General features: G+C 41.7%; 1 protein-coding gene across 4 annotated transcripts in view; it reads right to left on the reverse strand.

Moving 5' to 3' along the window:
- The window catches only part of Macrod2 (mono-ADP ribosylhydrolase 2), a 1,907,927-nt gene that overhangs the window by 101,839 nt on the left and 1,778,791 nt on the right, over positions 1–27,297 (reverse strand). For 2 of the 4 annotated variants that reach the window (XM_041670251.1, XM_041670250.1), the window contains exons 12-13: positions 14,345–14,407; positions 9,841–9,909 (exon numbers count right to left, since the gene is read on the reverse strand). In XM_041670251.1, the coding sequence (XP_041526185.1) occupies positions 9,841–9,909; positions 14,345–14,407 (132 nt within the window). Of the gene's footprint in view, positions 1–9,840; positions 9,910–14,296; positions 14,408–27,297 lie in introns of all 4 variants that reach the window. The other 2 variants (XM_041670249.1, XM_041670248.1) reach the window with 1 other exon arrangement.

Here is a 27,297-nt window from a genome sequence, read left to right on the forward strand (position 1 = left end):
GTTCCCACGTGGGCATCACAACCTGTGAATGTTCAAGTTCCTTCCAGAAAATAGTGCAGCATTTGCATACAGCATAAGCACATCTTGCCATACACTTCAAATCATGTCTACATGTAGAGTTGTCATACTGTATTGCTTAGGGAACGTGCCATGGGGATAATCTGCAGATGCTTGGTACAGATGCAATTTTCCCAAATATTTTTGATTAGTTGGTTAAGTGTGTGAATGCTATATAAATATTTTCATGTATATTTGGCCCAAAAGAAAACTCAGGATCAAGTCAAGAGAGTCACCAAGCAAGCTGCTGAGATCGCAATCCCATGTGGTCCATAAAGCCTGCAAGTTTCGTCTAAAGAATTTTTAACCTAGGGCACAAAATTAGAAAATAATCATAAAATTTCTTATATAAATTGAGACTTATTTGAACTTAAATTTAAGTTTAAACCATTGTGCTAGATAAAGGCATTCCAGATCTATCGAAAACCTTCATCTCCTATTCTGGGGTTGATTTTGTCTCAAATATTTGCCTTTAGAGTATTTTCCAATATAATACTTAGCTGAGTTGACTACTATATTACAACAGCTATAATTAGTGGAGAAAATAATAAATGATAATAAATGTAATGCTATTATTTTGGTTTTTCCATTGCCACTTAACAATCTTTGACTAGTATTAAATAAACATGATGTGGGATGCCCTTCTGTATGCTGTGAATGTGTTTTATTACCATTAGATAATAAAGAAGTTGCTTTGGCCTATGACAGGGCAGAATATAGCTAGGCAGGAAATTCAAACAAAGATACAGGAAAAAAAAAGAAGTCTGAGAGATGTCAGCAGCTGCTTGAGGAGCAAGATGTGAGGTAATAAGCCACAAGTCTCATGGTAAAATATAGAATAATAGAAATGGGTTAATTTAAGTTGTGAGAGCTAGTTAATAATAAGTCTGAGCTAATATGCCAAACAGTTTGTAATTAATATAAGCCTCTCAGTGTTTATTTGGGAACTGGCAGACTGGAAAGAAATTTCCAGTTACATAAACATACTTTTAGTCTAATGGTATATAAATTATTACATATTTTCTCATAGCTAATCCATTTTAAATGTATGTAATCAAAGCTTTTAAAAAGCTTACTAGAAAAGCTTCACTATGAAGCATATCCAAATGACTAGTCTGATCCATAGCAAGTACTGTATCTTTCACTCTTGGAAGGTTTAGAGCCTTTGTTTCAAAATAAACTCTAGAACTTCCTAGAACATACTTTAAGTACAGCATTGATTTTTAATTCAAACATTAATGTTTGAGTTCAATACAGAATCATGTAGGAGTATCTCTGAGTTACTCTAAAGAATATTTCAAGGGAAAGAGACTGGTCTGAATGAACAGATATTCTCTGTTTAGCTGGGAACACCACCTCTCCTAGGGACTGAATGAACAGATGTTCTGTATTTAGCTAGGAACACCACCTCTGCCAGGGACTGTGGTGCAAAGAAGTAGAGATTGCCTAGTGTACAAGTGCTAGGACACAGGTTTGAGTCTCAGCATCATAAAAATCAAGATAGCAAAGAGAGAAAAAGGCTTATTTTGTTTGAGGTCACATGATTCTATGCTATACACATGCATTGAAGTGCTCTAACCCATAACTACTTATAATCATTTCATGTCAACTAAGATAAAAATGTTTAAACGTGTTTACTTTATTCTCCTTGAGGATATAAAAACATCTGAGTCTGAAAACGAACAGAGATGTGTCTGGCTTGGATTTACCGTTCACATTTCTGTACCATGGTATATTTTTAAGAGAAAGTTTACTTCTGGAATCATACAGTCCTGAAAGACAACTTCTCTTATTAAACACCATGATAATCGTAACAGAATCTGAGGAGGGCACCCTGGTACAACTGTGCATTGCCCATCCTCTGTGGCAGATTCTATCTCTGCTTTTTCAGCTAATTCTTTTGGGGGGAAAAATCAGATAATTTTCCATGTGTATTCGTAAAATTATACATAGTATTTCTTGTGGTGCATGGTTCTGAATTAAATTCTCCAAAAAACTCTTAGAGTTTCATTAACAGAGATGCATACTTACTTTCTTTCCCTTGGTTAAATTAAATTAGCATTGAGAACTGACTTTGTAGAGAGCATGCAAACAATGAGAACTGGAACCTGCTCCTCAGCTATTTACACCCTAGGCTCGATGTGTCACGCACATAGCTAATGTTGACACAGGAGCGTGCATTTTGAAGTGCAGTAAGCAAATACACAGGAAGCAGGGTAGCTTATCACTGAGTAATGAGGAAGGAAGAAATGGAGAAAGGTAAACATGTGCACGTGTCCCCTAACCGTTGCCAGCATTGCTGACAATTCTTAATATAATAATCAGAAATGTTTGCTCAGACCGTTTGCAATAGAAGGATGAAGAAGGAAGGGATGGAAAAGGGAAGGGGTGGAGCAAGGACTGACACAACGACTAGATGTGGGCTCCACAAAGTGGTCAGGATTTCAAGACAGAGTTTTGAACAAGTCAGGCGTGGACTTTTACCGGATGCATTTGGGAAGTAACAATAAATTAATGGCACACCCACAACATTGGAAGCCTGAATGTGATGCGAAAGGGCTGGGCTTTCTGCCTAGTGTGGGGAATATCTGAGTGCCACTTGGCATCATAACCTTGGCAGTATGTTAGTGTCAAGGTCAAGATGATGAATACATTAGCTAGCTATCTGCAAACTGCTTTCTCCCGGTGGCCTCATTCCAGTACCCTGCTCACTTTGCTCTTGGAATAAATAGCATTCCTGGGCTGCCCTCCCTGCCCCCTCCTGTTCTCTCATGTCTCCTGTCCTATCAGGAAGGAAGGGGCAGAATAGCAGATGTGATTTGGGTTCTGACTGGCTTGGTTTTCAAATTATGGCTCTACATTTTGTGTAACTGAACTGGTTTTTTGAATGTCCTGGGTCTTTGTTACCTGCGAAGCCGAGCTAATAAAACTGATGTTTAAAAATATCAATGACATGCTGCCTTACACCCATTCAGCTGGAAAAGTTTAGAAAGAACAAAACAGCAATTGCTGATGGAAATATGGTTTGTTACAGCCTTTGGAGGCAGGCTTTTGGCAATGTCTGTTAAAACACATACTCTGGAAAGCACGGCTCACATTGTTGGAATCTTTCCCATACAAATAAGAGCACCCGCATATGAGAATCTACGGGCAAGAGCAGCCATTGTAGCATTGTTTGTGTGGCAATAAAAAGGAGAGAAAGCGCTTGCTCATCATAAGAGAATCGCTGAATAAATTATGATACATCTGAACTATGAGCCATGATGTGAGCTTTAAAATGGATGAAATAGATCTACAGAGAGTGACTTAGAGGCGTTTCCATGAAGGTTTGCTGCTCATAGCAAAGGGAGATTCAGAAATGTGTGTAGAATATGATACAGTGTTCATAAATGAGCAAACATTTATTTAATGGTGGTTAAAACGTTTTAGCTTCCAGATGGGTAGCAGGCATACCTTGAAATTTCTTAAATTATTGACTCGCTTTAATGCTCGGTGTTATAATATTACATAACATAGGTTCTATTATCATTTTATTTTATTTAATGTATGATGGTGTTGAGATATGGAGTTTTCTTACAGAAATGATTGTATAGTTACAAGGGTTAAAGAATGTTTCTGGCCTGTACAAAATTTAAAACAAAACTTTATATATATGTTGCTGCTGAGAAAAATATCTCAAGATTATAGAGCAGCATTTTCCAAATACTAATTTCTGAGAATTCAAATTGTAATTGATATTTTTCTCTTTTTCTTTTGCTTATTTATATAATAGTCACGCCTTACTCTTAAAAATTAGAAAATACGTACAAGCAATAAAGCAAAAATGTTAGCTGTTTCTCTAGTAAATCAACAAAGGATCAGGAATTTATGCTGAAGAACTTATCACACACACACACACACATGCGCGCGCGTGCGTGCGTATGCACTAACCATCTAAAATGCATGAGCCACATCTTCTGTTATTTACAATAGAGAAAACTATAAATAACTGAATAATTCAACATTAGGGCTCTGCCAGTATAAATGGTGGGACACCAGATGATGGAATGTCATACCTCCAATAAAAGTCATGCCTCTGAGGCATATTTAAAGACATGAGAGAATATTCATGGTCTGCTGTTAAATGAAGCAACAGAATAGACTTTTAAAAAATGTTCTGCAATTTAGTCCTTAAAGGGGAAGTCATTATATGATTTTACTTTCTATAATTTTCTATATGAAAATGTTTTCAAATGAATGCATGTTATCTGTATAAACAAAAACAAGTGGCTGCAAGCTCATTTAAGCATCATCTGTGGGGCCCACATCAACACAGAGCCTCCCCCTCCCATACCTTCTGCTCTCCTTGTCTGAGTCTCCAGTTACCGTATTGCAGTGGTTCTCAACCTTCCTAAAGCTGTGACCTTTTAACACAGTTCCTCATGTTATGGTGAACTCCGACTCCCCCAATGCCAACATAAAAGTACTTTTGTTGCTACTCTATAACTGTAATTTTTCTACTGTTATAAATCATAATGTAAATATCTGCGTTTTCTAATGGTCTTTGGCTACCTCTGTGAAGGGGTGTTTTGACCTCAAAAGGGGCTTGACCTATAGGTTGATAACCAAGCCCTGTTGATCAATGGGTGGCACACTGTAGGCAGATATAAAACAGTGAATGATGGACACATGCTGTTTGCCCCAGTTCCTTTCCCTCCACTGACGGACCAGAGGCAGCCATCCAGCAATGCTTAGTAAGACTGACAAGCCAAAAGTGGGTAGCTGAGATGGACCGAAATGAATCCAGACCCTCTATCCATGCAGATGTGGAACAGGGTACACTTTTGTTCCAGCTAGGGTGGGTATCAGGATAAAGTTCTCAGGAGAGAACAGTGGACAATAAGGACAGGAAGAGGACTAAGAAAAGATAGATTAAGGTGGAGAGTAATTTATTGGGTGGCACAATGTTTTGTTTCTCTTCAATTGTTTCCCTGGCAGGCTAACAATGATAATAGCACCACTGATGATCATCATGTCTTAACCATAGCTTCCTCATCCATGACCGCATCTTCCCTTTTTGGCTCTGTTATCATGGCTGATCTCGATCCAGATTTCCTTTTTTTCTCCAGTCATTTTGACCTCCATGAAGTCTCAAGCTAGATTAAAGGGTTCAGAAATCCCTTCTCGGGTGACATTCTACCTTCAAAATGCCAAAAAGCATTGGTGTGACTTTCATGGAGTTCCGAAGGGACACAGATCGGGTGTGCACCTGGGTATTAATTGATTTTGATTTCAATATTAATGAGCCTATGATTTGGTCTAGTTGACCTTCAAATTCAAATTAGGTACTGATTAAATAATAAGGCAGGTGAATCCGGATGTGTTTGTACATCATTCCCTCCGCCCGCTCCTGAGTAAGGTGTCTTGGAGTGGATGAGGATGACATGACAAACATGGGGACAGTTAGGAGAGAGGCTGCTCCCCGACCTAAGGAGGCAAACACCTGTACATTTAACAATAGCATCACTTCTTTGGAAGTTTCTGAGCACAGTGCCAGCTATTTGTGCATTTGAACCCCGTGTTTTATGGACTTTCATCTGATGGTCTACGTGTTTGTTAACTCAAACAGAAATTGTTTTTTAGAATTTAAAGTGCAAAACCCTTTCAAAAGAGCACCATAGAGTAAAGGGAGAATTCCTCAATAGATAACGTTCATGTCCTATCTTACAGTAATCATCTCCAATGCCCATCCAATGCCACAGATGTTTTCCCAGGGCAGCTTCCCCCTGAAGTGAATTTCATATCAGGCCTGGCTCTGGCATCAACACCGTGTAGATGAGCTACTCGTTAGTGTGCCTCCTCCTCAAATCTCATCCTCTCTGCTCACCTCCCGCCCACTTGGCAGCTGCAATGACTCACTGTGAACAGGTGTCGTCAGTGTCTGGACTGCAGTCTGCCGTGATCTGCAAGCAGATAGCTACATCACCTGCCCAGTCAGCAGTGGTGTGGGGTAAGCGGGCGAGAGCACCCAGATTTGCTTTCTAGTGGTAAGTTTGTCAGCAGTGCTTACAGAGAATCACCATTGCAGACGACAGTTGAGTTCTAACACTTCTAGAGATCTCTTTCAACTTTCACGTAACTGCTTGGTTAAAAAAATAATACCTTCTGTTTCAGGAATAAAGACAGACACCTTTTTTTTTTTCACTTGCTTGTTTTCAACTCCTCCTCGAGAAGATGCTAACTTCCAGTGGAGACTAAAATCTTCACAAATGTAAACCCATCCAACTGACAAGCAAAACTGTAAACACTGAATATGGCACACACACCATGGGCATCATACTGAGATGCCCACAATACCGAGAACCTGGCCATGTGAGGTCATGGGTGATTCCAAGGCCCCAACCAGATGTTCCTTTGGGAATGAAGTTTTCAAAAAATCAAGAGAACAAGGGGTCCTTTACGACCTTTGATCAGCGAAAAATGTTCTGCCACTTATCCCGGAGAGTGTCATGAGCATTTCTCTAAGCGATCTTATGACTGTGAGGTTCTGAAATAGCCCTGGTGTCACCAAGGACAGATATTTCTGCATGAAAGCTAATAACAGAAAAGATTTGAAATGAATCCTGAACACTTATGACTTCCTTTTAACCTCAACTTGACCTCAATCTTGGATGATTTCAATGGAAAATTCTTTTTCTTAATTCTAAGCTGTGCATCCGTCAATCTTGATGACAGCTTGGCAAGCCCCAGAGTCTGAGCTCTGAACAGATAACCTGTTTAAAAGCCGTGCCCTTATAGGAATGCTATTTCAGAAGATGAACGCGAAATCCTTGCCCTATATGCTCTACTGTTAGATGAAACCACACTACATACTAAAGTAGATCACAGAACCCACATTTTCCAAATAAAAAAAAGTTAATGGAAATTAACAATGTATTTCATTAAAATCCCTTAAATCTTCACATTTAGTCCCAAAAAGGAACTACATTTGTGATACACGACAATTCTTTGATGGAGTTAACACCATTAAAAGTCTTATTTTAGGGGAAAAATCCTAAAAGTATTCTGAAAAATAATTGATCCCTGCATGAGCAATTAATGGTGTGAGATCCTAAAAGCATCAAGAAATATCACAAGCAGTGTGTTTTATGAAGGTGTGATGTCTCCCAGCTAAACAACTCAACAGCAAGAAATCTCAGCTTGAAGCACTCAAATTAGATTGTTCCTCTTCCTTTTTTTCTTAGACTCTGTCATTCAATTTCATGATGCTTTTACATTTTTTTTCTTTTTTCTTTTTTTTGGATTTTTCGAGACAGCGTTTCTCCGTAGCTTTTGGTTCCTGTCCTGGAACTAGCTCTTGTAGACCAGGCTGGCCTCGAACTCACAGAAATCCGCCTGCCTCTGCCTCCCAAGTGCTGGGATTAAAGGCGTGCGCCACCACCGCCCGGCCTGCTTTTACATTTTTATGATAAACTAAATGATTGAAATGTCCTTTCTTTGCTTAAAATGAGTACCATTTTCTATCGTTTCTCTTACCCGATCAGTCTCTGTAAAATGACTGAGTTTCTCAAGAAATCTCTGAGGAATTCTGACACAAATTACATTCTTAGATATGTCAAATATTTTTGAAATAAGAGATACCTGATCATATACCTACATAGTTTGAAAGGAAGTGTCATTTGAAAAGTGGCAATAAAAAGAAAAAGGATCATTTAAGATGATGGCAGTGTGGTGGACACTCTGTTGGCTCATTCCGAACTCCTTTGGGAAGAAACAATGATTCTCTCAGGCACCAGCGGATGCCATCCATCCCTGGTTTCCACAAATACTTCAATAGAAAGAAACTCACAGCCGCATACATCCCAGGAGAGCCAGTACCAGAATCTATTGCAGGTAAATCTTTGGAGCTTCCCAAAACGTCAGGTGGGATTGATCCCTCCTGACGGTGCACGGAGGACTTCTCTCAGCCAGTTCTGTCCCCTTCCTTATTCTATTAAGGGAGTTGTTATCTCTCTGATAAACAAGCCGCTTCCTAATACTCTAATTCAGTCTGTGTTTCTGGAAAGTTTGTTCTATTTGGCTAGAAAAACTAGCTGTGTTGTAGTTTGTGAGGTGGGCATTATCTTCTGAGCGCTGCGTGTGTGCGCGTGTGATAGATGTGTACATAGGTGTGTGTATGAGAGCAAAGGAGTTCACCAAGCATCCTCCTCTACCATTCTTAGCGTTATTCTCTTGAGACAGGGTCTCTCCCTTAATTTGGAGCTCATCTGGTAGTCAGTGAGCCTCACTCTGTGATCTGCTGTTCTCAGTGCTGGGATTACAGATTTGCCTCTACTTAGGTAACTGGGACTTAGTGGGTTTTGTTTTGTTTTATCACTTCATTTTCTTTTCTTGTTTCCTTTCTTTTCCCTGTCTTCCTTCCTTCCTTCCTTCCTTCCTTCCTTCCTTCCTTCCTTTCTTTTTGTTTTTTAGTTTTTGAGACCGAGTTTCATCTAGCCCAGACTAGCCTCAGATTTGCAGTGTAGTTGATGCTGGCTTTGAACTCTTACTTGCCTCTGACTCCTACATGTAGTGATTACAGGCATGTGCCACCACCACCGGTTCAGGTGCTTGGAATCTGAACTCAGCTCATGCTGGCACAGAAAGTGCTTCTACCCACTGTTTCATGCACCGAGCCCCAAGGTAGACATTATTCTTGTCCGCACTTTGGAAGGAAAAACTGAAGTCCCAAGAAGTTCACTGTGGATTTGCTTGTGAAGCATTTGTTCGTGACTTGAACTGTTTGTCACAATTTAGCTAAGCAACAGGCAGCAGAGCTGGGATCAAGCCTCCAGTGTCCAATTCAATTATTGGTACTCTGATCAACTGACATCAACTACATGTGATTAAAACAAAAACTGACCAGGAAATGGGCATGGAAATGTATATGCCGTCTAGTGAGTATTAAAATGGCAGTGCTATTTTGATGTCCTCAACAGATTCAAAGGATAGCAAGGCTTAGTGGCAATGTGCACCTGTTTTCACATCACATCTGACTGAAGAAACAGATTCAAAGTACATTCTGAAGTTCCAAGTAGATGATATGGTTTACAAGACACCATTTGCCCAAATATAATAGTCTAGTCTATCAGTCACAGTGGGCTTTAGTAGCTGCTAATGGCAGACATCACAAATTATATCTCCTGGGGAGACTTACCCACCAATCAGGAGGGAGAGGAGAGAAAAGAAGATTTTATTTTCCTTTATGATTCTTTTTAAAAGCCGTTTGCATCCCTGTGTCTCAGCACTTATCCCTAAAACAGTAATAATTTCTCCTAGTTTTTTATCTTTTTGGTTTACTTTGGTCAGCCACATTTTCTCTTAGTGATGGTCCATAGAATGGTCACTTTGCCTCAGGTCTATCTTTATGGATGCCTTTCAAATATTTTGAATACTTCTTGAGTTGCCAGGCCTCTGATGGGTGGTCCTCAATGCCACTCTTTGACACGCATGCCCAATGAGAAATGACAAATAACAGAATCGACAAATTCCCGAGTTTCAGATAAACATTTTTCTCTAACCATACTTTCTCTGCTCCTGCCCTTATTTTATAAATATTATTTTTAGAGGAACACATGTAAGTGTATATATAGACTCTAAAGAGGCTCGATGTGGAATGGGATGGAGCAGAGTGGGCGGGATCCTTGTGTTCCAAATAGAGGCACTTAAGAGACTCGAGTTTGTTCGCTGCTTCAGTTTCCCACATAAACAAAACCTACACAGTTTCCTTGTAAGGGTCTGTGGAGTTTGGCTGTGGCCTCATACCTTCATCCTGACGGACTTCAACTGTGTCTTCCGAAGCAGGACTGGGCACAGGTGCCGTGTTGACACCATCTATAAAGCAGAGAAAACATTGTCTCAGGCTTACTACCTCAGGCTGTGGCTTTTCCTTCCCTTCAGCTCCCTACCCACCCAACCAATGAAGGTGTCAGTGTCCTTCACACACCAAATGGTCTTCCGGGGCAGAGGGCTGTGATGCATTTTTTTTTTATCATTAATGAAGCATAAATCTTCACGTGAGACAGAGGCCAATGAACTACAAGACGTGAGCTGGTGAGAACTACTGCCTTTCGACAGTGCTATGTCAGCAACTGCAGTTGTATTTTGCTTCCTTATAGCACTTAGGAGTCTAAAGCAAGAAAATTGAGAGTTTAAAGGCAAAAAAAATACACAGATTTTTTTTTTGTGGTGTGTGGTAATATACATCCATGCAAATTTCTACAAAGTGCCCCATATGTGTGATTTTTAGTTGGCTTTTTCTTAGCTCAGCACTTCCCAGGATTGCCAATCCACTCGCTGTCCAGCTGGACAGAGCAGTTCCATGGCAGCCAGCACTGTAGTCCAGGAGAAGAAGAGCACTCAAAATAGGGTATAGACACACAGGGATTTCATATCACCCAATTACAGAATGGGGACCAAGGACAGGAAGGACTCTGTCCCCTTCACAGTAACAACTAAGGACCATCAGAAATGATCTCTCCTGCTGGTCTCCTCAGAGTCAGGGGTATTTGGTTCATATTTGGCCTCTGCAATGCTAGATAATTAGCTACTACCATGAGAACAGTAGAATTCGGACCCAAGAACTTATTATAAAGCATCTTACAACAGATAAAACAATATACACAGTTTTCTTAAAGTTACTTGCCACAGACTTAAAGAGAAAATACATAATTCGAGGAAATGTTCTTATTTTCTGGCATGTCATTTGTCCGTGATATATGGTTGTTACTTTTAGTTTGCATCTCTCTTGGAACAGAGAATAACATCTGTAGAAGGTGGATAGTGTGCATGTGTGTGTGTGTGTGTGTGTGCGTGTATCACACAGACCGTTAGCCTTCCCTTATGGTCACAATACTTTCCCATTTTCTTCTCCCTTCAGAACAAAACTCCCTGAGAAAAGCTTTTGTTACTGTCTTTACTTCTGAAACTCTGCATACGCCACTCAAGTGCTTGTCCAGCGGTCTTCCTAACTCCATCACCTAAGGTGCTAGCATCCTTCCTGTGATGCTAAAGACTGCCACCACCACCACTCCTGCATTGCTTTCTTTGCCTTTGTTTTCAAGACAGGTCTTCCTACATGGCCAAACAGTTCTTGACCTTGCCTTCTTCCTGCCTCAGCTTCCCTCTCTGTTGCCATCACTTTCAACTTGACGATTTCTCCCTTTCTGTCTGACTTGACTTCTCAATAGCATTTCCCAGCCCCTCCCTGTTTGTTTCAAAGCCATATCATTGTTTTGGCTGCTTCTGCTTTTCTTCACAGGGGTCTAGATGTCAGTGACACCCCGGCTCCTTGGCTCCTTTGCCTTTGACATTTGCATATTCTCTAACCCAATAGCCTTCTACTCCCAGACTTTAAATAACCCCCAAAGGGTTGTGTCTCCTAAAGCTTTAAATGCAGTGTTCACATCCCCTGCATGTGAACTTGTTTATCTAACATGACATTCCATATGGCTGGCTGTACATTATTTTTCAAATTTATTGATGCAAAAACTAAACTATTAACTTTTTCAACAAAATGTCTTCCAGTTAAGTGGCCCTATTGTCCCTTCAGACATGGAAGCTATACTCTTAGGACCTAAGTAGGATTCTGCTTTCTCCAATGCATCCCATCCTTTAGCTTGTGTACCCTGTTACTTCTTATTTCTAGAAGGTGCCACATTTCAGCCTTTTTGTCTCCCATTTCCAGAATCATCTGTCATTGCTTTCTTGTAGTCATCTTCTAACTCTACCCCTTTGGATCCATTTTCATTCATGGGCAAAATGAGTTCATTAATACATCAATCATTGGTTCCAATATTTAAAACCTTCCACTGAGTTCTCTATGTCGTCAAGTCAAAGGACATGCTGTCAGCCCCAGTCTGGTCCTACGATGTCTTACCATGTCTCCCACACTAATTTCTTGAGCCCACCCTACTCCAGTCACACTGCACCTCCCCCGCATTGTGAGGCCAATTTATGATCTACCCCCTGCATCTAGAATGATCTTTCACCATCTCAGCATTCAGAGCTCATTTTAAGCAACATTCCCCCAGTTGTTTTTTTAGAACGAATTGAAATATTTGCAATGTACATGCAATGCTGGGGAGGCAATAAACCTTCAATGTAGATTTATTATTGATTCTTGATAAATACTATAGGCCGTTGCATTTGATCTGACGGTGACAGCTGTCAGAACCTGTAAATTATGCTATTTGGAGACTGTGTTTTTCCATCATGTGGCAGAGACCCGCGGAGTTATGCAATCAACCCAGGCACTGGATACTATGCTGAAGGAAAGCAGGATGTTTTTGTTTTGGAAACTAACAGCAGGTCAAGGGGCTTTAACAACCAGAACCACATGTTCAGTTGTCATCTGAGTGAGGAGACTGCAAAATGACAAAATGAATGGAGGAGCATCTAGTGACACTGGCCACAGAATCAGGAATGAACCCTGCTGCTAGACTCTGTCAGTCATCCCACTGTCTTGGATGAGCAGAGGAGCTACTGAGGAACACAGAGGAGACCCCATGGTAAAAGGTCAAGAGGCAGCCATTTTGGGTGGTAATGCTTTTTATATCCCAAAGGTGGAGAAGAAGGCTCAGACTTTTGCGCTCTGAACTCACAGAAGGTGGTCATAAAACCAAAATGAAACTATCAGAAAACAACTGATTTAGATGGAAAGAATGGCACTGGTGTGTCTGTCTATCTGTGTGTCTGTGTGTGCCTCTGTGCGTGTGTGCATGTGTGTGTGCATGCGTGTGTTTGTGTGTGTGTGTGTGTGTGTGTGTGTGTGTGTGTGCAGTGACAGGAGAAAGATCAATGTTGGTAAAGACAGCAAGGACAGAACATGAAGTGAACAAAACTTATAGAACTTCAACAGTCAGATCATGCATGGTCTTGGTTGCCAACAGTTGACTGACGAATACATGTCATCCCTGAACAGTAAAAACGGCTACAGCTTTCCATGTAAGCTATATCTTCAATACAGTGCAGTGTGTGTGGGTAGAGCCTAGCAACGGTTGGACAAGAACAGTTGACAGTACCAGCAGTTCATTCTGTCCTGAGGAAAGGGCCATGTTTCAGCAAAGGGAGCCGGGTGATCCTGTAACAGGGATGCAGGATCCTTCCTGTCTTGCTTCAATGCTTCCTCTGATTAGCTTTCTGCATGTCTATCTTCCAAGTTACTAATACAAGCTTGCCTTCTGCTGGGCAGTGGTGGTGCATGCCTTTAATCCCAGCACTTGGGAGGCAGAGGTAGGAGGATCTCTCTGAGTTCAAAGCCAGCCTGGTCTACAGAGTGAGTTCCAGGATAGGCTCCAAAAGCTACACAGAGAAACCCTGTCTTGAATAACCAAAAAAAGAGAAAGAGTTTGCCTTCCAAGAATACTCCAAGAACTCCCAAGAGCAATGTGGTGGAAAAACTTATCACATTACCTGGTCTAATTCTGAGAGTTCAGCATGTGGACTAGGATGTGGCTGGCATAGGAAATAGAGCCCACTCTTTAAAAAAAATGCTCCCCCATGGGACTCAATAGAACAGGGTAAATAACTTGGAGATTTAAGGGAAAGGGAGTATTTATATTTTGGCAATAATGCCAGAAGCCATAAAAATTCCTAAGGACAGAAATGTGTGTGTGTGTGTGCGTGTGCATGTGATAATTCGAAGATGATTTCAATCCCTTTTGAATCTCAAGACTATTATTTTAAAAAGCTAAAAGTATACTCTACAGTGTAAAATGTATAAATATTTGATGGACACAGCTGTCTTTTCTTAACGGGGTGATATCAAGAAGGTTTTTGATATTAGAGCTGTTGGGAGCGAGAGGATGGGAGGGCTCTACAGCACTATCTACAAACTGCAGAGAAATGGCCAGCCACACGGCTCTTCAAAATTAAAAGCAAGAGAAACGTCCCGTCCAGTGTGGAGAGAAAGCCTTTCTTCATTCTCCTCAAATAGATCTAGCTTCCTTTCCCCCCATTTGGCTCAGTCTGCTCTAAGTCATCCAAGGTCTGATGCTGTGGTTCCCGTTTTGGCCCGCAGTTCTCAGTGCATCCCTAAGCCCTCTGTTATTACATGAAGGAAATGAAAAGTGGAGGGGTGAGTAAGAGCGTGTGTTCTTTATGGGAGCACCGTCAACTTGGAGTTAAGGGGACTGGAGAGAAGAAGGGAACAGTGGGGTTAATCAAGGAAAAGGGCACAAAGCATTTTCAGGCAAGAACATCGAGGAAAGTTGTTGTTCACCTCTGTGGATGAGGCCTAGGAGACTCCTCAAAAGAAACCTGAGCCCACCTGCTTCTTGGCTCTGCCCTTCCGTTTCTCCTGCAGTTGGCTTTTCCTCCGGACCACTCTCATCTTTCAAGAAAACCACAGGGGGAGAAGAAAAAAAAATCAAATCAGTGGCTGAAATATCTCCTTATGGCTAATATGCAACATTGAAATTAATTGCAACCAATGTAGCATGACTCCTGCAAAGCACAGCAGACAGATGAATCAGGGGCGTGAAACAGGAGAATCCCCCACAAACACAAGCACAGTTATACCCGTCCCTTCTCCATGGATTTGCTAGGGGAATGATAGAGTAAACAATATTCACTCAGTGGTGCCGGAAACATCTCTCTCTCTCTCTCTCTGCTGGCCATTTCCAAAAATGCCAAACATGTTTCACTTCCAATCTCCTCTTCTGCTTTGAATTAAGTAGAATTCTCAGGGTAAGGAGCTTGGCTGATTTTCTATGCCTTTTATGCTTTTGTTAGATGTGTGTTTCCAAATTTTTATTTTCACTTATCTCGTATACAGCGGCCTAACACTTCAATGCTATGAAAATTTTTTTGTTCTGAATTCATTATGTTGATCAATTGTATAGTTCTGAAAAAAATAAAATAAATGACAGTTGCAGTGGAGACTGGCTGTGTGAAATTAATTATTTTTATGTCTTAAAGTATGTTCTAGCTGTGAATTCACGGGTAGGGAAAATATATTTCCAAGGGCAAGTAAAGGCCTGATTTTGTAATTAATTTTGGGGAGATCTCCAAAACACTTTTGAGGGAAGGGAAATAGAAATGATTACCTTATATAAAGACATAGGAGCAGAACATGAAACATAGCAATATACAGAAAACTGAAAATCAGAAGCTGACAATACGAAGTATAGATGTCCACATGGCCATCTGTCTGGGAGTGCCACCTAGCCCCCTTCTGTGTGAATGTGACCTGTGGGGTCTCTTGTTTGGACCAAGGAGTTGTTAGGTGGGAATACTGTCCTGAGACTTCTAAGCTATCCTCAAAATGACAGCTTCTGCTTTCTCCTTTTGGAAAGAGCCATAACTGCAAGACAGTCCAGGATAGACTCCCCAGGACAGAAAGGAACATGGGATCAAGGTCACTGAGCCCTCTCCATCCCTGGCTCTTAAGAAGGCCTAAGCCACCAACATGCATTTGCTTAGAGTATTTTGAGCACCATCATCTGCCACCATTCATTCTTCTCTGGTTGGATTTGGGCTTTTGCGACAGGGTTTCACTTGGTACCCAGTCTGGCCTTGAACTTGCTTGTGTCTCCTGTGTGCTGGGAGGGGTGACAGGCCTGTGCTGCACTGCTTGGCTCAGCTTTACTCTGGCTGCCAATACAAAGGCAGGAGTATGAGACTCCTCCCCACACTCGCAAAGAAGCCTCTACCGAGATAACTCCGAAAAACAATCCTCCAGACAGCTTCAACCCCCAGAGAAGAGCGCAGTCAGTGAATACCTAAATACATCAGGATCCGCTCAGTTTGTTTTACTTTGCCATCAGACACGAGGGACACCAAGCAATTTTGAATATGAGAAGCTGGGGGGCTTTTTAAACCCACCACTGCCAGTGAAGTATTTCAAAGCACCACGCAGCTTCTGCAGTGCTCTCTGTTGGAATTCTTCCTGAGGGTGACAGCACCGGGTTTTTTTGTTTGTTTGTTTTTTGTTTTTGTTTTTTTCCTCTTGGGAGGAAATAACCATCATGGTTGTTCTTGTTCCCTTAATAAGGCCAAGTTGGTGGGAGAGCACGTGCCAAAAATTTAGCCAATATCTCTCCCCTTCCTCCCTACCACATGGACTGAGTCCAGCAGGGAGAAAAAAACTGCCAGCTATTCCCCAACAGACAGACTTCATAACACAGATTTCATAATAGGTCTGAAGTCTGTAGGTGACAGGCTGCCTTCAAAATTAGTCTGGTTCCTGTGTCCCTTAGGGAGTGAGGACAGACAGTGTCCTTAACAGGGAGAGACGGGCGAGGAAAGGAAAAAGTAACAGGGATGTGCAGAACTCTTTTCAGAGATTCACGTTCGGACTCCTAAACCCAGTGCTCTCGCCCAGGGGCTTGCCCTGCAGTTGGACCTGGGTTTTCTCTGCCTTCCCGTGCAGACATCTCCCTAACACCGGCATCTCAGCGGCACGCTTTTCTTCCCTATCTTAAGTCTCGACTGGTAGTTTTCTATTTGGGTGTTTCTGCTCTTGGGAAGCTAGCTCACGGACTTCACGGTGTGTTTATCATGGAAGAAACGCATCCTAGAAGTAGGCTTGGATTTGCCACTTGAGTAGCAAGCTAGCAAGCGTGCCCTCAGCTGAAAAGGTTCAGGTTGTTTTTAATTTCAGAGACAATTCACGCTCAAATCCAGCAGGGGGCGCCAATGCAGAAGGCTTGCTTTCAAAGCCCACCGTGCACTCTTGGGCAATTAGACTAGCATGCATCTGGCTGTCTTTTAGAAGGACATCTTGGCTGCCTTCTATCTTTCCACCCATTTTAAATGCTTCCAAGGGGTTAGTTCTTACTAAAAAAGTGGCGCCTGCCGGTGTGTGGAGGGATGGGGGTGGGGAGTCACATCACTCAGTTACACCAGCATTTGGTAAGGAACAGCTTGGTCTGTCTATCTCCATAGGAAACATATAAACGATAAAAAGTTAAATGGGGAAGGGCATATAAACTTATGGTTTCTAGAAGGGATTTTAGAAGGGTTACAATAGATGTGAAGCAATACCTAAAGGGATGCATCGGGCTATTTTGTTAGCTTAAAAAAAATCGCATAAAAGCTAGTTTTTAGATAGCTAAATTATCTCAGTTAATATGCACTTAGGATCATATATTCACTCGAGATGATAAATTTCCACAGCCTTTATGTTGTGTGTGATAGGACATTTTACTTTCCCATGCTGAAACATGAAATACCCAGAAAGAATTCTGCTGCTGAATCCTTCCTACTTTTCTAGCGTTATTTCTGACCCTCGATCTTTTAATCCATATTTATTAAGCCTGTGCTATTTGCAAGAGTATATTTCATAAAGTTTACATGAATAAAATAAAATGAGGGGGGTCCCCCTGCAGCATGAGTTCATTTGAGAAGATGGAGCCTGCCATTGGCTGGGCTGTGACAGGGCTTCTGTGCGGGTTTAACTCTGTATTGAGGGAGGATCACAAGGGCAGAATCCCAACATTATGGCCATGCGGTGTTACCCTGATATTTTGAGTTCCTTCCCCAAGCTGTGTACAGAAACAGGAAGAGAAAGGGAAGTCCATGGCTGCTACTTGGGAGGCAGTCTGATGTGTACTGTTTGCTGGTAGGCAGATGGCTTTTCTTATATGCAGGCCTTCTGCCTTTCAGATACAAGCAAGTTCAAGGACAGCACTTTACAGACTAAATCCTTGGTTCTAAATCTTTAGTCCCCCATAACAGGATCATTCCAATGTCAATGTCCTCCCTCTGTGAGTCGAAAACACTTACACCCCATGGATGTTGGGCTTGGCCATCTGACTGGACGTGGAGAAGGAAATGCAAGCGGGCAATACCCAAATGTGCTGCTTAACTGTATTTGTGTCCTGTGCATCCATCGCTTGCTGTGGGAAGAAGGTGCCTTGCAGAAGGAGAATGGGGAGTAGGTAGAACAGCCTTCGACCCAAAGGAGAGTCTGAAGTCAAACTTAAGAAATCCATGTTTTAAAATAGAACAACCTAGTTGATTCTAGCTTATATCAGACATCAGGCGACCAAACTACAACATGCACTGAGTTGTAGTAGGTAACTAAAAGATGGGATAACTTATGGCATTATTATCGTTGTAAGTAACTGATAGTAGTTAAATAATACATCTGATAAGCTTTTCCGTTACCTCTTATTAAATGTTGGCATTCTTTTGTGTATGTTGTAGGCATTTGAAGGTCTTCCTAGTGTGTGTGTGTGTATGTGTGTGTGTGTGTGTGTGTGTGTGTGTGTAGAGTCCAGAGTCAACTCTAGTTTTCTTTTCAAATCATTTCCTCTTCACATTCTTTGTGTGTGTGTGTCGGGGGGGGGGTTGTGTGTATGTGTGATGTATGATTATCTAAATATGTGTGTGTAGATAAGTGTGCCCCTGATGGTCAGAAGCCAGAAGAGACTTTCGGGTGTCCTGCTCTATCACTCTGTCTCATTCCCCTGATGCAATGTCTCTGACGGAACCCGCAGCTAGACTGGAAGTCAGCAAACTCCAGTAATTCTCCTTCATCTGACCTGCGTGGCATATGTGGCCAAGTCAAGCTTTTTACATGGGTGTTGGAGCTTTGAACTCAGATCGTCATGCTTGTGCGGCAGGAGCTCTTACCACTGTGCAATCTCTCTAGTCCCGACCCACCTCCTTGAGTGATGGAGACAAGGTCTCTCATTCATCTAGACTCCCAGGCTACCTAGCCCAGTGGTCCTCCTCCGCTGGAGTTACAGGCGCAGAGTGCTACCTGCAACCTTTCTACAGAGGATCCACACTCGCCTGCCCTTAACCAACCAATCCTCATTTGTAAATGAATTTAGGCGACATAGGAGAGATGATCCTAAAGAGAGTCGCTGTCATTGGTATGATGGTGTTCATGCTTTGTTTAATTATATAGCGATGTGGCGACAGCTAGCAGGTACTGACTGCTGGCTAATGTCTATTCGGTTTGAAAACACCCTGTGAAGAGTACTGAGTTTAACTTAATAACAACCTCAAGAAGGAGGTGTGATCACAATACTATGTGTAGGGCTACCACCGTGAACAAATAGCCTTCGCAAAGGCCCTAAGGGCAATCTGTTACTGCCTTCCTGGAGACACAGATAATATTTATTTTATTGTCTAAATATGATGGTTAAATTCAGGGGGGAGAAAAATGCACAAAATTATACTTTAAAATTTAAGCTGAAGATCTAAGTTGCTCTCTTCTGTGAATTTTCTGAGTTCCCAGAAAGAGTACAAATAAGCCCAACTCTTTTGACACTTAAACCAGGTAGGTTCAGTATTATAATTCTAAAATTTTGTGGTTTGATACCGAAGGTATTTATGTCTTTATACATTGGCATAATGCAACTTTTATCTTAATATAAATATTTATAAGAAGTTTTTTTTTTTACAGTGGAATAATTTTAAACAACAAGAATGAGAGAAAGAAGTTTTATTGTGTTTTGTTTTTGGTCTGAAACACTAGGGAGTGAACTGCAGACATAATCACCCCTTTACTATTCCATCAGCTCTGAACACTTTAGTTTGTGCTCTATACTAAAAGCCCATTCTCTTCCTAACCATGATATGCCCAGCAAGACTTGGAAATGAACACAGAGGACATTCCTCTTACCTAAGCCATGAATTACGCTCAACTTATCCCAGCATCCCACCGTATCCTTCACAGCCACCTAGGAGTACCTACAGCATGTCGCTGTCACATTTCTTTCCTCTCCTCCCCACTCTGCTCAAGTCTGGTGCCCAGCATCCACTCGTGCACCAGATGTCTTAGTTCCAAGAACGTATCTGCCATGGTTTGCTCTGTTCCGTCACTCTAGAATGGAAAGGCTGGACGAAAAGAGGATAGGAGAAACAGAAAGGAGGAGAGGGCCGGCTAGCCCCAAACCACTCCATTTGGGTTCTGGAGGTGTCATCAACCACTTCATCTAGCTTAGCGAGAAGTCTCCTCGCTGGTTGCCTTGTATTAATGGGAAGCCTCATGACAGTCTTTCAGGAAAAGCAAATGGGTGTTCACCTGGTGCTCACCCACTGTGGTTTGTGGCATCTGCTGCTTCTAGCACCTCCTTTTATCACCTATGTGGTTGGCTACCACAAATTCCAGTAAATTCCGCAATAGTCCTACTCTCCTATCCTCCAGTTTCACTGATACAGAAATCGAGGAGGTGGAAATAAACCCTCCCTGCTCTGGCAGAGTTTGTTTAGAGGTGTTTGGAGGCAGTTTCAGATTATTCCAAAACTTGGCTTCTCTCTTACCATGCAGATTCTTGTGACGTATGCTCACCCACTGCAATGGCTGGTGTCTGACTTCTGGATAGCCCACAGGTGATCGCCCACAGGTGGTGATGAGGTAGTGCACTTCTCAAGAGATGGAGCTGATAGAAGGTGATGGGGATATGGGGATGGTGGAAAGAACCAATGTATTCTTGAGGCTTCCTGTTGGTTTCTGCAAACTCCCCGTCTGATCACTTTCACATTCATTGTGCCATTGTGAAAATAGTAGCCAGAGTACAAAAATATGGAAATACCCAACTTTGGACCATAGGCCTTCAAACTGTGTGCTAAATAAACCTTCTTCCTGAATACCCAACCTCAAGTATGTTGTCGCAACTCTTTGTTATAGAGATGCCCCTTGCCTCAGCACCTAGTAGGTTACCTTAAATCAATTAGGAGCTCCTTACACATATGCCAAGGAATTCAAAGGAAGATGTTGTATTCTTCCCAGGCAGTATTGATTACTTCTGCTTGACATATATTTCATTTATTTTAGTGGAAAAGGTATCGTGTTCACCTGAGAGTCTGTGCTTGGACTGAACGAAGCTTTAGGGTTTATTTTTTTAAAGTCATATTTCTTTAGCATCAGATAATAGTTTCAAAAAAGCAGATGTAATAAAATTTAAGGAGCAAAGTAAATTAGAATCCATCTATTTTTATTCCCACTCTTGGAACCAGGCTCCATCTTCTTTCTCTCCAAGTCTACAGCAGTGGCATCCCAAAATGCTTTGCTAGTCCAGCTCTTCTTTCCAAAGTCTGTTCTTAGCTTGGAAGCCAGTTCATTTGAAAATGTGAGCTAGGTCATGTAAAGCCTTTGCTCAAAATCTCTGATAGCAAGAGGCTCTCTGTTGTGGAGCCCCTAAGGTTTCACAGTACTCGTTCTTCTCTCTTCTCGTGCTAGCTCCCAAGGCTTCTGCTTTAATACACGTTCACATTGTGTTTTATTTATTTTTAAACTAAAACTTCTTGGTGGAGGCTGAGCATGCCCAGAAGCTAAGAAATCATCTGCTACTGTAATCTTTTAAATGTGGGCTCCACGACCTTGAGATATGCCTGCTCTTGGTTGTGTTTATAATCTTTACTTTTTAAGATTATGGTCTTAAACTGAGCACACTCAAGAAAGGGCCTTTGGTGATTTGAATAAGAATGGTCTCCATAGGCTTACACGTTTGAATGTTTAGTCACCAGGGAATGGCAGTATTTGAAAGGATTAGAAGGATTTAGAGATATGGCCTTTTGAGAGGAAGTATGTTACTAGGGGTGGACTTTGAGGTTTCAAAAACCCAATCAAAGCCCAGAGTTTCTCTTTCTGCCTACAGATAAGGTTGTAGCTCTCAGTTACTGATCCAGCAGCTGCCTACAGATTGTCATGCTCCCCACCATGATGACAATGGACTAAACCTGTGAAACTGTAAGCAAGCCCTCCCCACCCCAGTTAAATGCTTTCTTTTATAAGGGTTGCCTTGGTAATAGTGTCTCTTCATTGCAATAGAACAATGACTAAGACTGTACCCCTTAACTGAATATGATCAGGAATGGAATCAATCCTTGCCAGGCGGTAGTGGCACAACATTCAGGGAGGGGGTAGTGGCAGGTAGATTTCAGAGTTTGAGGGCAGCATGGTCTACTACAGAGCAAGTACCAGGACCGCCGGGTCTACACAGAGAAACCCTTGTCTTAAACAAACAAACAAACAAATAGAATGAACCCATTCTATATAAATATGCATATTCTTCTTTTTTAAAAAGTCCCTTCACCTCAGTCGATAGATGAGAGCATTGTTTTAGAAATAACTCACCCGCTCTCATACCTGCTTACCAAAATAAATCTTCAACTCTTGGCTATGAGTGACTTGGCTTTTCATTCACCAGGATGTGTTGATTAGGTTGTGCTCTCCCTCGCTTGCTGCCAGACACATAGGCTATGACTGTTTCTCCAAGACACCAGGAACTCTTCTTTCCACAGCTGCCCTGTCTGCCTTGTCTCCTTCCTGGCTAAGACCTCCACGTCTTTGTTGGCATGTCTCCTTTCGGTTAGGCTAGATCAAGCGTCCATCTGAAATCACAACTGTCATGCCTGCGTACTCTTTTCATCATACAGACTCCCTCTCTCTCAGCCATCTTCATTGAATTTGTGCAGGTATCATGTTCATGTTTCCACATACCTGGCACTGCTTGGAGGTCTAGTCTATCCAGGCAAGGATCTTTGACTGCTTCATTTCCTGGCATCCACTAAGGATATAGAGTAAGAATATTTTTGTATTCAACAACTATTTAAGACATAAATATGGCCTTAGCTGGCCTTGCCTGTCTAGTTCGTGAACACATCAGAAAAAAGGAAAAATTACGCACTTCTAATGTCTTTTGAATACTTATCACATTGGAAGTCCATAAATAACGCGAGGAAGAATTTTTCAAGATGTTTGACCCAGATGTAAGAGAGCATCATTTCATATCCTTGCTAGAACAGTGAGCCAGAGGAAGAAATGCTTTCTCCAGGTCTCTGACTATTTGCACGGACCTTGTTCCAACGTATCTCTAAAATGATGAGGTACAATTTCCTGGGAAGATGTCCAGTGTACGGAATGCTGAGTCATGCTTCCCTGCCTGCTGGAAGCAGTCCTACCCTACCCAAAACAAACCCAAAGAGTAGTTTCATAGTTTGGTCTTCAGTCATGGGGTGAGGGAACCTGTGTGTGGAACCATGTCTCAAACAGCATAGTCGCTTATAGAAAGAAGAGGAAATCATGGAACATACTTTTTTAAAACATGTATCTGTCAAGGAAGACCTACGTGTGACTTGGCCAAGAAGAGGAAGTACAGGATACTATAGCATGCATCTATCCCTTCTAAACATTCTGCATAATGGCAGAGAGCCAGGTTCTGAGTAAGGGGTCACCAACTACGTGGAGAAAAATCAAACTTCATGGCATTTTAACACCAGCGATGTGACCCTGGCACACCCACTAGGTGTAAAAACAGCAGAAACCAATACACTGGAGATCTATTTTCAATATCACATGAGCCCCTAATAGCTAACATATGGTTCCACATATGGTAAGTTGATACAGATACTTTTATTCTGATAGGGTTAGCTTTGAATTGAAGGATTTCTAGGTATTTTACAAACCCGATTCAGCAGCACAGCTTTCCCAGGGGAAGTTGTGGAGCCTGTAGAGACACATGGCATCCTGCACACAATCAAGACCCATTAAGGAATGATAATAATAAGAAAAAGCAACGTGCCATTTTTAAAAGAAGCTAGTGAATGGAAAGTAAGCAGTGTCCCCAAAGTCTTTCAATGAGTTGTTGGAGCTAGTGAGATCAGAGGTCAAATTACGCTAGCATATGCAGTCATTGTGTTGGGTGACCTATGTTGCAGAAGCAACCATATATGACACCCATTCTCACAAAGTCGCTAATTTGGTCTCTACTCCATAGCTGTGGAAGCTGTGACAAAAGTCGGGTTTACTATAGCAGCATTCCAGTGGAACTTTCTCCTCTCCCCCATTCCTTCTCCGCAGTTGTGTTTTTCCATTAACTTCAAGCCCTGAGGTTACATACCCTTCCAAAACCTATACTTCTCCATATTGTCATTTCTGTTTTTCCATCAAGACAACCAGTGTGCCTACACATTTGTTTCAAACAAGCACACATTGTACTCTGTGCAGATGTCAAATTCAGAATTGGCAAAAGAAAGCAGGGTTTTTTTTTTTTCCTTTTCTTTCTTTCTAATTTGCTGAAGAATGTGAAGGATATAAAGACTGTCTTTAAATAGAACCATCATCCCTTGAATAGATTCAAAAGCTGCTAGTTATCTTTATCATCAATTAATGTTTGCCGGGTACCTACAAAGTTCAAGATGCTGGGGAAGGAATAAATTAAGTTCTTTGGAAAACAAAATACTGCCCAAGACGGGTGGGAGAGCTTCATGAGATGTGTCTGTCTACCTATACAACATGGAAGTGAAGCGGGGGCAGATGGGGTAGAAAAATCACAGACTTGTTTCGTCTACACACACCTGCATGAGTGCTGAGTGTCTGATGAATGAGACGGCCTAACCTAGTTCAGTGCTGCGTTTCCCCCCCCATTGCCTTGTTCCCACGGTCCCTTGGGACCTCACTGACAATGGATAAACACGTATGAGCGCTAGTTTCCTTGTGAGGCTACTCCAGAGGGAACTTCTTTTGAACACTGAATAGCCTAATTTATGCCCTCTTTGGCACAACTGAATACACATGTATCTAAGATTGTGGGCATCCCCGTGTCATTCTCAAAAGTAAAAGCCTTCGTTTTCATGCAATTAGAACTTTTCCTTTCATAATATTTGCCCCTTCTGTGGTAAACCCCACAAGTGTAGGTGGAAAGGAACATTTTAAGGTAACCCTTGGAGTTTTCTGGTGTATGATGGGAGTGATATATCAAAATTGAATCTGGCCTTAATAAGAATATGCCCTCACAGAGTTGCTAATTCTATAGAGTTCACAACCAACCAAGGTTGACTAACAGTTACAGAAGAGAAATTCTTTATTTGCTTATTTTCTCACCTCAAAAAATTGTTGAAATTCAATAATGGCTTAGTGTAATTCAATTTTCATCTGTATCTGATATTGTATAGGAATAAGTTTCCACACATCCTTCCTTTCGCATCACTTTAAAGTGAGGTTACACTACCCACATGAGATTGGTACCATGACATCTTGAGCATCGAAACTCACAGACCCCATCCTCGCATAAAACAATGCATTTTTGTATTTCCTGTGTAGTCATCCTGTGCGTTACAGAGTTTCTAGATGACTTTGCTACCCAATACAAAGTGAAGGCTATGGGAATCGCTGCTATACTGTTTGGTTTAGGGAATAATGATAAAAAGGAAACGATGCCAAACTTGCTCAGTGGAGATGTAATTCTTCTTTTTAGTGGAGTCTGAAGCTGCAGAACCTGGGGATATGGGTAGTACCTATAATTTGCAATCAGAGAAACTATATAGCTTTAGACAGAAACGCCAAAGCTGAGTTTGTATATAATCAGGGTTTAGGAGTCTGTCTTCCCTCTAAGTCTCATAATGTCCTTCTACGGAAGTCACTTAGAGCTTACTAGAGCTAGAGCTGGGGTTTGCAAATGTCACCATGGCCCAGAAGCCCTAGGCAGGCTACTTTCAGAGTATATTGCTGAATGGTGCTTTGGCGGAGTAGGGCTGCGGCCTGAACCTTTGAGTGTCTAAAAAAAGACATCCTGGGTGATAACCCAAGGCTGTTATGGGTGGGTTGTCACTCTTGAGAAACACAGGCTCTAATGTGTTACCTAGTAAGAACAGATGTTATGGTATGCCGTATCTCTCATTCAGCAAACATGGCTATGGGCAGCTGACTCAGGTCCCTGTTTACATTGCTCATGCTCTAACCTTCTGAAGCTTTGTAGCCATGAGTTTAGTAATCATTTGAGAATGTAATAGTTACTTAGTTGAGAAGGTTAGATGTTTTTAAAAAATAATGCGTAAAATTTGCATTTTCACTAAAATTTTGCATTAGCAGTCTTAATTAAATCATTTTTGTTTAACATATGTTTAAAACCTTTGAGTGGAAGGAACCCTGCTGAAGAGAGGGAGGAAGGATTGTAGGAGCCAGAGGGGTCAAGAAAACCCTCAGAATCAACTAACCTGGGCTCATAGGAGATCATGGAGACTGAACTAACAACCAGGAAGCCTGAGTGGTACTGACCTATGTCCTCTGTATATATGCTACCATTGTGTAGCTTGGTCTTCTGACGGGACTCCTAACAGTTGGAGCAGGGGCTGGTTCTTACTTCTTTGTTGACTTTTGGGAATCTGTTTCTCATACTGGGTACTGGGTCACCTTGCCCAGCTTTAATATAAGGAATACAAGGTCAGGTACTTAGTTTTTTTTTGGTTTTTGTTTGTTTGATTTTTGAGACAGGGTTTCTCTATAGCTTTGTTCTTTTTTTTTTTTTTTTTTTTTTTTGGTTTTTCGAAACAGGGTTTCTCTGTGATTTTGGAGCCTGTCCTGTAACTAGCTCTTGTAGACCAGGCTGGTCTCGAACTCACAGAGATCTGCCTGCCTCTGCCTCCCAAGTGCTGGGATTAAAGGCGTGCGCCACCACCGCCCAGTGCCACATGCTTAGTCTTATTGCAACTTGATATGCCATGTTTTATTGATTCTCATGGGAAGCCTTCCCTTTTCTGAATAGAAACAAAAAGAAGTGAAGGTGGGGGCAGATGGGAGGTGGGAGGAGGGACAGGGAGTAAAGGAGCAAGGGGAAACTGCAGTCAGGATATAGAATAAATAAATTAAACAAACAAACCTTTGAGTGAAACTTTCTGGAGCTCCTGCTCTCTTAGAGATTGAGTTGGGGATTCCAGACACAAATACTGAATTGGGCAAGAATACATCTCTTCCAGAAGCCTATGAGGAGACACAGGAGGGGCCTAGAACCTCTGCTATATGTTTGCCAAATGGTATACTAGAGGAAGTAGCCAGGGCTGTACATGCTCTTAGGATGAGCTTCCAACTCCAATCATGAGCAGGGAAACGGTCTCAGGGGAGGTACTGCCTTACCCAAGAAAACCTTTGGTCACCGAGCAGAATTTTCTGAACATTTAGTCTCTGTCATACTCTGTCCTTTAGGACTGTGACAGCCACTGACCACATATGGCTATTTGGCATTTAAAACGTACTAGGTCAAACTGGGGTGTCCTGTAAATATTAAATACATGCCAGATACTGAGGACAATGTGTTGCATTGACATTTTAGACACACACACACACACACACACATTTAGATAAGACATTCTAGTTCTGCAAAGCAAAAATGAATTTCAGTCAGGTGCCCTCCTGCCTGTGCCTTCCCAGGGCTGGGATTCCAGAGGTGTATCTATGCTTTCTTTAGTTTCTCAAATGGCTTTTCAAAAGTTAAAAATGACATATGCATTTGTGAGTCACTGTGTCTTCCTATCTCGTGTCATCGC

The sequence above is a fragment of the Microtus oregoni genome, unplaced genomic scaffold (assembly GCF_018167655.1).
Source record: "Microtus oregoni isolate MIOR12 unplaced genomic scaffold, Mior012 000020F_ref0000438, whole genome shotgun sequence".
Lineage (NCBI taxonomy): Eukaryota > Metazoa > Chordata > Mammalia > Rodentia > Cricetidae > Microtus > Microtus oregoni.